Source organism: Somniosus microcephalus, chromosome 1 (assembly GCF_052327205.1).
Source record: "Somniosus microcephalus isolate GS21.2 chromosome 1, FLI_Smic_1.0, whole genome shotgun sequence".
Taxonomy (NCBI): domain Eukaryota; kingdom Metazoa; phylum Chordata; class Chondrichthyes; order Squaliformes; family Somniosidae; genus Somniosus; species Somniosus microcephalus.
The window spans coordinates 258814945-258826969 of record NC_140987.1 but is presented as its reverse complement, the minus strand read 5'-3'; the positions used below and the strand labels follow the sequence as shown (position 1 = coordinate 258826969).

The 12025-nt window shown below is 42.5% G+C and overlaps 1 protein-coding gene across 1 annotated transcript in view; it reads left to right on the top strand.

The window, feature by feature from the left end:
• Positions 1-12025, top strand: part of LOC147124761 (atrial natriuretic peptide receptor 1) — a 94348-nt gene that overhangs the window by 75528 nt on the left and 6795 nt on the right. Inside the window, exons 17-18 of the mRNA XM_086003431.1 lie at positions 5489-5582; positions 6967-7054. Coding sequence (XP_085859557.1) covers positions 5489-5582; positions 6967-7054 — 182 coding nt within the window. The remainder of the gene's footprint in view (positions 1-5488; positions 5583-6966; positions 7055-12025) is intronic.

Below are 12025 nucleotides of genomic sequence, written 5' to 3'. Positions count from 1 at the left end.
GGCTTGCCGGTCTATAATTCCCCGCTTTTTCTCTACTACCTTTTTTGAATAGTGGGGTAACATTAGCTACCCTCCAATCCATGGGTACTGTTCCAGAGTCTATCGAGTTCTGAAAGATGACCAGCAATGCATCTACTATTTCTACGGCCACTTCCTTAAGTACCCTGGGATGTAGATTATCAGGCCCTGGGGATTTATCGGCCTTCAGTCCCATCAATTTTCCTAACACCATTTCCCTACAAATACTGATTTCTTTCAGTTCCACCCTTTCATCAGACACTATGTTCCCCGGCATCTCTGGGAGGTTATTTGTGTCCTCCTTTGTGAAGACAGAACCAAAATATGTATTTAGTTGGTCTGCCATTTCTTTGTTCCCCATTATAAATTCCCCTGATTCTGACTGCAAGGGACCTACGCTTGACTTCACCAATCTTTTTCTCTTCACATATCTATAAAAGCTTTTACAGTCAGCTTTTATGTTCCCTGCAAGCTTACTCTCATATTCTATTTTCCCTTTCTTAATTAATCCCTTTTTCCTCCTTTGTTGAATCCTAAACTGTTCCCAATCCTCAGGATTATTGCTTTTTCTGGCCAATTTATATGTCCTCTCCTTGGATCTTATGCTATCCCTAATTTCCCTTGTTAGCCACGGTTGAGTCACCTTTTTTGTTTTATTTTTATGCCAAACTGGGATGAACAAATTCTGTAGCTCATCCATTCGGTCTTTGAATGTTTGCCATTGACTATCCACCGTCAACCCTTTGAGTGCCATTCCCCAATCAATCCTACCCAACTCGCTCCTCAGACCATCGTAGTTTCCTTTATTTAAATTGAGGACGCTAGTCTCTGAGTCAACTACTTCATTCTCCATCTTAATGAAGAATTCGATTGTATTATGATCGCTCCGACCCAAGGGGCCTCGTACAACAAGATTGCTAATTAATCCTTTCTCGTTACATAATCCCCAGCCTAAGATGGCCTGATCTCTGGTTGGTTCCTCGACATATTGGTCCAGGAAACCATCCCATAAACACTCCAGGAATTCCTCCTCCACAGTATTGTTACTAATTTGGTTGGCCCAATCTAGATTAAAGTCACCCATGATGACTGCTGTGCCCTTATTGTACGCTTCTTTAATTTCCCTTTTAATGCCATCCCCAACCTCCACCTTACTGTTTGGAGGTCTATATACCACTCCCACTAATGTTTTTTTCCCCTTAGTATTTCTCAATTCTACCCATACAGATTCCACATCATCAGAGCTAATATCCTTCATTACAATTGTGTTAATCCCTTCTTTAACCAGTAATGCTACCCCACCTCCCTTTTTGCCTATCTTTCCTGAATATCGAATACCCCTGGATGTTGAGTTCCCAGTCTTGGCCATCCTTGAGCCACGTTTCCGTAATCCCAACCAAATCGTATTCGTTTACCTCTATTTGCGCAGCCAATTCATCCACCTTATTACAAATGCTCCTCGCATTAAGACACAAAGCCTTCAGACTTGTTTTTTTAACGCTCTTAGACATATTAGAATTATTATTTACTGTGGCCATGTTTGATTTAAACCGTTGATTTCTCTGACTGCCACTTTTGTTTTTCTCCTTCCTATCTTTTGCTTTTATCCTTGTTTCCCTTTCCTCTGTCTCCCTGCTCAGGTTCCCAACCCCCTGCCATTTTCGTTTAAACCCTCCCCCACAGCACTAGCAAACACTACCATATCAGTTCCCCTTAATATCTTGAAAACTTCGATCAAATCACCCCTTAACCTTCTAAATTCCAGGGAACACAACCCTGGTTTGTGTAATCTCTCCTCGTAGTTTAACCCTGGAGTCTGGGTATCATTCTGGTAAATCTTCACTACACTCCCTCCAAGGCCAATATATCCTACCTAAGGTGTGGTGCCCAGAACTGCTCACAATACTCCAGGTGTGGTCTAACCTGGGCTTTGTATAGCTGTAGCATGACTTCTACCTCCTTGTATTCTAGTCCTCTAGATAGAAAGACTTCCCTTAGCCTTTGTGATTATTTTCTGTACCTGTCCATCACATTTTAATGATCTATGTACATAGACCCCCAGGTCACTTTGAATCTCCATTGTTTCTAGCTTTTCACCATTTAAAAAGTACTCTGATCTATCCTTTATAGGTCCAAAGTGGATGGCCTCGCATTTGCTTACATTGAAATCCATTTGCCACAGTATTGCCAATTCACTTAATCTATTAATATCGCTTTGTAATTTTATGCTTCCATCTACACTGCTTATAATGCCACCTATCTTTATGTCATTAGCAAACTTGGATATGTGGCTTTCTATCCAATCATCTGAGTCGTTAATAAATACGGTGAATAGTTGAGGCCCCAACACAGATCCCTGTTGGATACCACTAGTTAAACCCTGCCAATTAGAGTACCTGTCCATTATCCCTACGCTCTGTCTCCTGCTGTTCAGCCAATTTCCTAACCAGGTCAATAATTTGCCTTCAATTCCATGAGCATCAGTTTTAGCTAACAGTCTCTTATGAGTCTCTTTATTGAATGCCTTCTGGAAGTCCATATAAATAACATACCTCTTCAAAAAATTCAATCTGGTTCGTCAGGCATGACCTATCCTTTACAAATCCATGCTGGCTTTCCCCAATCAGCTGAAAATTTTCAAGATTTTCAGTCACTCTATCCTTAATTAAAATTTTCCGATGACAGATATTAGGCTAACTGATCTATAATTCACTGGTTTCCTTCTCTCACCTTTCTTAAATAGCGGAGTGACATGTGCAATTTTCCAATCTAAAGGAACAGTTTCTGAATCGAGTGAACTTTGGAAGATTATAGTTAGGGCATCTACAATGTTCTCACCTACTTCATTTAGAACCCTGGGATAGAAATCATCTGGTCCTGGAGATTCGTCACTCTTTAGTGCCATTATTTTCTTCATTACTGTTATTTTTGCTTACATTCATTTTGGTGAGGCCCCATCCCTGATTCAATATTATTTTCCTTGGGATGTCCGGCGTGCTAGACACAAAGTAATTATTCAATATGCCTTTATAATTATCAAGGGATTTGATAGGATAGACTTTCCACTTGTGAGAAGTCCAAAACTGGGGTCCATAAATATAAAATAGTCATCAATAAATCCAATAAGGAATTCAGGAGAAACTTCTTTACTCAGAGAGTGGGGATAATGTGGAACTTGCAATATGGCGTAGTTGAGGCAAATAGCATAGATGCACTTAAGGGGAAGCTAGATAAGTACATGAAGGAGAAAGGAATAGAAGGATATGTTGCTCAGGTTAGATGAAGTAGGATGGGGGGAGTCTCGTGTGTATCACAGACCACTTGGGCGGAATGGGCTGTCTCTGTGCTGTACATTTTATGTAATTCTGTGTAAAAACCCTTCAGTTTTTTTTTATTCATTCACATGTGGGCATCACAAAGCCAGTAGTTATTGCCCAACTCTAGTTGCCCTGAACTGAGTGGCTTACTAGGCTACTTCAGAGGGCAGTCCCACTCCAGAGACTTGAGCACAAAATCCAGGCTGACACACCAGTGCAGTACTGAGGGAGTGCTGCACTGTCGGAGATGCCATCTTTCCGATGAAGCGTTAAACCGAGGCCCCGTCTGCCCTCTCAGGTGGACATAAAAAAATCACGTGGCACTCTTTCAAAGATGAGCAGGGGCGTTCTCCCCGGTGTCCTGACCAATATTTATCTCTCACCCAACATCACTAAAAACAGATTATCTGGTCATTTATCACAGTGCTGTTGTGGGAGCTTGTTGTGCGCAAATTGACTGCCACGTTTCAAGATTCAAGATTCAAGATTCAAGATCATTTTATTGCCATATGTAACTAGTACAATGGAATGCTTACTCCCCACTCACTCCCACAATACAAGCATATAAATATAAAAGCAAAAAATAAAAACAAGTATAAATAAAAACAATAAGCAAATAAGCAGAAAGTATAGCAATAACAGTCCAAGTTGCAGGATATGATGAATAGTGCAAAAAAGCCTCAATTACCACTGGAAATAATAGTAATGTAATATGATAAATATATGGTAATATAAGTATAATATATATATTTACATAAACATATAACTATAATATGTGGGGCAGTGCGGTTAGCAGTTCAGTAGGTGCACTGCCTGTGGATAGAAACTGTTCTTAAACCTGCTGGTCCTGGTTCGGATGCTGCGGTACTGACGTCCGGACCGCAGGAGGGAGAACAGTTTGTGCCCAGGGTGATTGGGGTCCTGGATGATGGAGCGGGCCTTGTTCCGGCACCTGGTCTGGAAGATCTCCTCGATGGACGGAAGTGCACACCCGATGATCTTTTCTGCCATATTCACAACTCTCTGGATGGCTTTCTTGTTCTGTGCAGTGGTGTTACCATACCACACATTGACACCACTCGTCAAGACACTCTCTATGGTGCCGCGGTAAAAGTTCACAAGCCACTGTGTGCTTTTGCCGCATTTCCTCAGGCACCGTTACAACAGTGACTACACTTCAAAAGTACTTCATTGGCTGTAAAGCACTTTGGGACATCCTGAAGTCTTGAAAGACAGTACAAAATGTTCTTTCGTTTTACTCTATCTGGGAATCTATTCCATATTTTGTGTCAAAAAAGCTCAAAACTCTCGAGATTGAAGACGAAATGAGCAGCAGTCAGCAGCTAAAGATCCCTTTAATTAGTGTTGTAATAACTGCCTCTCAACCTCTACCAATCATGCTTCATGGGCGGGATGAGGAAGTAATTGTTGCAGCGCTGACTGACATGAAAATGGTGCATGGGGAGGTCCTGACAACATCAGTTAACCCCTCTGCTTGAATATCTGAATTAGATCCTTGTCTCCTTCTGGCAGGAACACTGGTTGCCTAACTCGAAGGTCCTCCAGTGGTAGGTGGGCGGGACCTCTGGCAGTAAGTGGGTGGGGCCTCTGGCAGTAATTGGGCAGGACCATTGGCAGTAAGTGGGCAGGGCCTCCGTCAGTAAGTGGGCGGGGTCTTTGGCAGGAAGTGGGCAGGACCTCTGGCAGTAAGTGAGCGGGGAATCTGGCAGTAAGTGGGTGGGACCTCTGGCAGTAAGTGGGCAGAGCCTCTGGCAGTAACTGGGTGGGGCCTCTGGCAGTAAGTGGGCAGGGCCTCTGGCAGTAAGTGGGCAGGGCCTCTGGCAGTAAGTGGGTGGGACCTCTGGCAGTAAGTAGGCCCAGTTTTCACCTCGACACTAACCATTCAAAGGTGCATAAGCGGCGGGCAATATCGTGATGGAAATTGGCCCCAGCACATTTTTAAAAAGCAGAAGAACATGAACATGTCCCCAAACTTGGGGTAAATAGAGATCACCTCACCTGGCCCATACTTCAGGTTGGAAATTTAATTCGGTGTTTATTCCGTACTGTAATGAAATAAACAAGTTAGGACTTATTCTGATTCTGTTACACAACTGGCTAGCTTTTAACTGATTTGTGTCCATGTACTTAAGATGGAGAAGTACAGCAAGCACCTGGAACTTTTGGTAGCTGAAAGGACGCAAGACTTAGTCCACGAGAAACAGAAAACAGATCGTTTGCTTTACAGTAAGTCTTGAGGGAGCCACCCCTTGAAAAAAATCCCACTCGCATTCAGACAGTTAATAGAATTATGATTATTAATTGTGATTTAAAAAAAACGGCCTTTCCTGTTCTGCTTTGCTTTGAATAAAACAGATTAAAGGCTAGTCTAGAAATTATCATTGGAAGTGTTCGAAGATGAATGTCTAATTAGGTTAGGTGATATTAAGTTGTCCACTGTTTTGGCAGAAGCATTAACCTATTTTTAAGCAGAGCAATGTTATCAAATGGGTTAGGATGTTGGCCTTCATCTTGTATGTGGGCCAGATGTTTTGTTAAGGCTTCTTGGCTAGAAAGTAGTGTGGTCATCTTACGTGGGAGTATATACTGTGTGTTTCCTTATATAGTGTATGCTTTTTTATTCATTCCTGGTATATGGGCATTGCTGGCAAGGCCAGAATTTATTTCCCATCCATAATTGCCCTCGAGAAGGTGGTGGTGAGCCACCTTCTTGAACCGCTGCAGTCCATGTAGTGAAAGTACTCCCACAGTGCTGTTAGGTAGGGAGTTCCAGGATTTTGACCCAACAACGATGAAGGAACAGCGATATATTTCCAAGTCAGGATAGTGTGTGACTTGGAGGGGAACTTGCAGGTGGTGGTGTTCCCATGTGCCTGCTGCCCTTGTCCTTCTAGGCGGTAGAGGTCGCGGATTTTGGAGATGCTGTTGAAGAAGCCTTGGCGAGTTGCTGCAGTGCATCTTGTCCACACTCCCAGTACACACTGCAGCCACGGTGCACCAGTGGTGGATGGAGTGAATGTTTAAGATGGTGTCGAACTTCTTGAGTGTTGTTGGAGCTGCATTCATCCAGGCGAATCACTCGCTGCAGAATATCCAGCCTCTAACCTGCTCTTGTAGCCACAGTACTTATGTGGCTGGGCTAGTTAAGTTTCTGGTCAATGGTGACCCCAGGATGTTGATGGTGGGGGATTTGGCGATAGTAATGCCACTAAATGTCAAGGGGAGTTGGTTAGACTCTCTCTTGTTGGAGATAGTCATTGCCTGGCACTTCTGTGGTGCGACTGTTACCTGCCACTTATCAGCCCAAGCCTGAACATCGTCCAGATCTTGCTGCATGCAGGGAACATGTATGTTTCCTTATATACTGTAATATGGCCTTATATACTGTATGCAAAAATTTACCCAACTCTATGCGATTAAGATTTGGAGTTACAATGGGAACACAATCCTAAATTGTTTTAAATGAAGAGAAAAAGAAAATCTATGCTTGGCAAATGGGTTGGGACCTGCTGACCCTCTTAGGAAAACATGAGAAGAGGACATTGCTGACAGATTGCACTGCATTTGCATTTAGTTTGTGCATGTGTCTAAAATATTGTTCCTGTTCTAGGTATGTTGCCAAAACAAGTAGCCGATGACCTAAGGCAAGGAATCATGGCTCAAGCTCAGAACTATTCTAGCGCAACAATATTCTTCAGGTAAATATATGCGCAACACCTGTGTATGTGGCAAATGCATAAATTTGGGGAGAGGGAAAATGACCTAAGTCTTCTCGACTGACCCAGTTTTTAAACTGCACTCCAGGGATTTTGACCACGCACTATACCAGCTGAAGAGGGCAGAGTATTGTAAAGTGAGAGGGACTCTATTAAAAGAATCAGCTTATACCGAGCAGTCTTGAATAGCGAAGTGTCAGCAAGCTGTTACAGAGGTAATGTCTTCAGTCTGAGTGATGGGAAGCATAGCTGTACGTATATATTTGCTACCACTGTCAGCAACTATTCCTGCTTAGCAAGCGAGCAATCCTGACAATGTCAGTGATATATTAAAGAGGACCAGTGCCCCTTCGTGAATGAAAAACAGTTTACCAATTTAAAAAAAAAAATTTGTTTGGAAACAAACAAAATGAACTAAATTGCATCGAGCCTCACCATCACAGTGGGGAATATAAAATGAAGGACTTGCGTCTGTCAACCGAGACTTTTCTTTAATGTGTATTTATTGTAGACATGGTGGAACCATCTTGATGCAAAACACTCCACTAAATAATCCTGCATCCAACCACACAACTGTCCAGTTGAGAAATTTATAGCCCGCTACCAATCCACCCATTTTTATTTCCAATTTTCTACTCTTTCCTCCTCTCCTCTCCTGGAAGCACTGACTCGTGTTGGGATATGGCCCCAAGGTTGTCAGCAACCCTCCAGAACCCCATTATTTGTATGTGCTTAGAGAGTAAGTGCCCACAGGTTACTGTCTGTGGATGTATCTCAGACTAATATGATCTTGTCGTCACCTCATCCCTATACAGACGGGAGGCGGCGGGGGTGGGGGGTGGGGGTATGATTTTGATTTTTGTGAGACAGCGTAAAATGAGTGGTAGCGAATTGACAGCCCATTTTACATCTCTCCTGATTTTCCTTTCCATTGAAGTCAATGGGAGAGATGTATAACAGGCTGCGATTTGCAATTCACGGGGTATCTTCCCACCCTATCAAACCCTTTCATAATCCTAAAGATCTCTATCAGGTCATCCCTCAGTCTTCTCTTTTCTAGAGAAAAGAGCCCCAGCCTGTTCAATCTTTCCTGATAGGTATAACCACTCAGTTCTGGTATCATTCTACTAAATCTTTTTTGCACCTTTTCCAGTGCCTCTATACCCTTTTTATAATATGGAGACTGGTACTGTACACAGTACTCCAAGTGTGGTCTAACCAAGGTTCTATACAAGTTTAACATAAGTTCTCTGCTTGTCAATTCTACCCCTTTAGAAATGAATCCCAGTGCTTTGTTTGCTTTTTTTATGGCCTTATTATCCTGCGTCGGTACTTTTAGTGATCTGTGTATCTGTACCCCCAGATCCCTCTGTTCCTCTACCCCAATTAGACACTAACAAGGAGTATGTGGCCTCCTTATTCTTTCAACCAAATGTACCACCTCACAGTTATCTATATTGAACTTCATTTGCCAATTACCCGTCCATTGTGCAAGTTTATTAATGTCTTCCTGTGTTTTTTTTATTCATTCACAGGCTGTGGGCATCACTGGCAAGGCCAGCATTTATTGCCCATCCCTAGTTGCCCCTTGAGAAGGTGGTGGTGAGCCGCCTTCTTGAACGGATGCAGTCCATGTGGTGAAGGTGCTCCCACAGTGCTGTTAGGTAGGGAGTTCCAGGATTTTGACCCAGCGACGATGAAGGAACGGCGATATATTTCCAAGTCAGGGTGGTGTGTGACTTGGAGGTGGTGGTGTTCCCATGCATTTGCTGCCGTTGTCCCTTGCCGCAGTCCTCCTCTGTATTAACTACACGCCCCAATTTGGTGTCGTCCGCAAATTCTGAAATTGTATTTTCGATTCCCGACTCCAAATCATTGATGTATTTTGGCAGCAAATTCTGGGTCATTAAATTCTGATAGTGCTTCAGAAACACATTAAAACAATTAGGGGTAGAAACTTGATCCAGTATGTATTTCACGCTGCTTCCCACCTTGCCGTGTTTTCAGGTACCAGTGCTGGAAAAGCTGATAGTCAGCATATAAATGTAAAATGATGAGCTGTTTGCTAAAGTATGTTTACTGCACTTGCGATAAATAAATGCAGTTGCGATAAAAACAACTTTACTTATTACAGTTTGTATTGAATTTGTTAGAATGCTGTAGAAGGTTCTGGTAGCAATTAAATGAAAGAAAGAACCTGCATTTATACAGCGCCTTTCATAACCTCAGGACGTCCCAAAACACTTCACAGCCAATGAAGTGCTGTTTAGGAAGTGTAGTCACTGTTGTAATGTAGAACATGCAGCAGCCAATTTGCGCACAGCAAGGTCGCACAAACAGCAATGAGATAATAACCAGATATTCTGTTTTAATGACGTTGATTGAGGGATAAATACTAGCCATGGGATCTTTTACACCCAACTGAGATGGCAGGCAGTTTAACGTCTCATCCATTTGGAGAATGTTATGAACATTTCCAGATATTGGAGGAATTATAACTAAGTGTAGCCTTAAATTCTGTCTTAACGTATGAGATGGCAACTAATCCATGTGTCAAGTGTGGCCATGCCATGTGATACATGATTAATCTAATTGTTTGCAATGTAATGTATACATGATCTACTAAAAGACACTGGCCTTGCAATTCCATCATAGGACAGTAATGTATGAAAGCTTAATGCATTGGCATGAAATTTCTTTAAAACCAGTGTCATTAATTTTGTTTAAAATAAATGGGTTAACACAACAACAACTTGCATTTATATAGTGCCTTTAACATAGTAAAATGTCCCAAGGTGCATCACAGGAGAGTTATGAGACAAAGATTTTGACACTGAGCCACATAAGGAGATATTAGGACAACTTGGACAAAGAGGTAGGTTTTAAGGAATGTCTTAAAGGAGGAAAGACCGGTGGAGAGGTTTAGGGATGGAAATCCAGAGCCTAGGGCCTTGGCAGCTGAAGGCACGGCAGCCAATGTTGGAGTGAAAGAAATCGAGGATACATAAGAGTCCAGAATCGGAGGAGCGCAGAGATCTTGGAGGGTTGTAGGGCAGGGATAAAATAGCAGAGGACGGAGTTTTACAGGGAACAGATTAAGGGTGTATATGCAAGTATCCCAAAGTGTAATGTCAAGAAGACAGTGATGATACACTCTAAAGTAACAGAGAGCTCACTGCGGTATCTGAGGCAGCTGTTGCTCTGAATCTGAGCTGGAAGATGTACGATAAAATAAGATAAAGTCTGGTTCTTCCTTTCTTGAGCTTTAATGGCCTTTAATGTTATTTTTTGACCATCACAGTACTTTCTGTCACAGCAGATGCTCAGCAGCTGCAGCTGAAATTTGTTGATAATTATCACTTGAAGACTGAAAAGTCCTGAGGTTTATGTACCTTGATGCATTTTTTAAAAAGTCTTTCCCATTTAAATCTTTCTATTATTATTTATCCCACAACCAACATCTCTAAAACAGATTATCTGGTGACTTATCTCATTGCTGTTTGTGGGACCTTGCTGTGTGCACATTGGCTACCATGTTTCCCCAACATTGCAACAGAGACTAAAAGTACTTCATTGGCTGTGAAGTACCTTGGGACAGCCTGAGGTTGCGAAAGGTGCTATAGATATAGAAGTTATTTCGCTCTTTATTTCATCTGCTGCTTTCAAACACCACAAAACACTCTCAAAGTAAGAAATTGGGCCTTAAACTCATCCATGGCCATTGCCCAATTTTCTCTATGATTGGCTAATAGAAAATACTGGTAGTTTAATACTCCATCCCTCCGAAAAGCAAGCGCCATTACTGCACAGTGTTCCATTTCTGTAGCGTCCCTCCTGTCATCTCAACAGGTGCAATGAGGAACTGGAGAAAAAGATGGAACTTTATAAAGCACTGGTTAGGCCTCAGCTGCAGTATTGTGGCCAATTCTGGGCCCTACACTTTAGGAAGGATGTCAAGGCCTCAGACAGGGTGCAGAGGAGATTTACTAGAATGGTACCAGTGATAAAGGATTTCAGTTAAGTGGGGAGACTGGAGAAACTGAGGTTGTTCTCCTTAAAGCAGAGAAGGTTAAGGGGAGATTGATAGATGTGTTCAAAATCATGAAGGATTTTGATAGAGTAAAAAAGGGGAAACTGTTTCCACTGGCAGAAGAGTCAGTAACAGGAGGACAGATTTAAGGTAATTGGCAAAAGAACTAGAGGTAACATGAGGAGAAATTTCTTACGCAGCGAGTTGTTATGATCTGGAACACAGCCTGAAAGGACGGTGGAAGCAGATTCAGCAGTAACTTTCAAAATGGAATTAGATAAATTCTTGAAAAGGAAATATTTGCAGGGCTATGGGGAAAGGGCAGGGGAGTGGGACTAATTGGGATAGCTCTTTCAAGGAGCAGGCACAGGCACAGGCACGACAGGCTGAATGGCCACCTTCTATGCTGTATCATTCTGTGATTCAATGGTTCAAATCTCTTTTAAAATTGAGATTCTTTCCATCCTTGTACCAGAGATTTGATTTCTTTCCTTCACGGTAGGGTTTGAATCTCTTCAGTAAGTTGGTGAGAGGGAACCGCTAACCATTTAGAAATCTCAAGGTCCCAATGGTGGACAATGAAGATCGGGGATGCACAAGAGGCCAGAACTGGAGGAGCGCAGAGATCGCGGAGGGTTGTGGTGCTGGAGGAGGTTACAGAGATAGGGAGGGGTGAGGCCATGGAGGGATTTGAAAACAAGGATACTGTAACCATTGAGAAGGCATATTGTTCAAATCCTGAATGGTTGACTGGATGGGGTGGTTGGAGGCAGAAGGTCATGTGATGAATCCTCCAGGAAACGTCCAACTCTATGGTAAAATGGTTAGTGATTTTAAACTTGTTCTCACGGTAGCTCAGGGACTAAGCCATACAAACAAGGAAGATTCCAGGTGTGATCCATCTGTCTGTGCTGAGTTAGCTG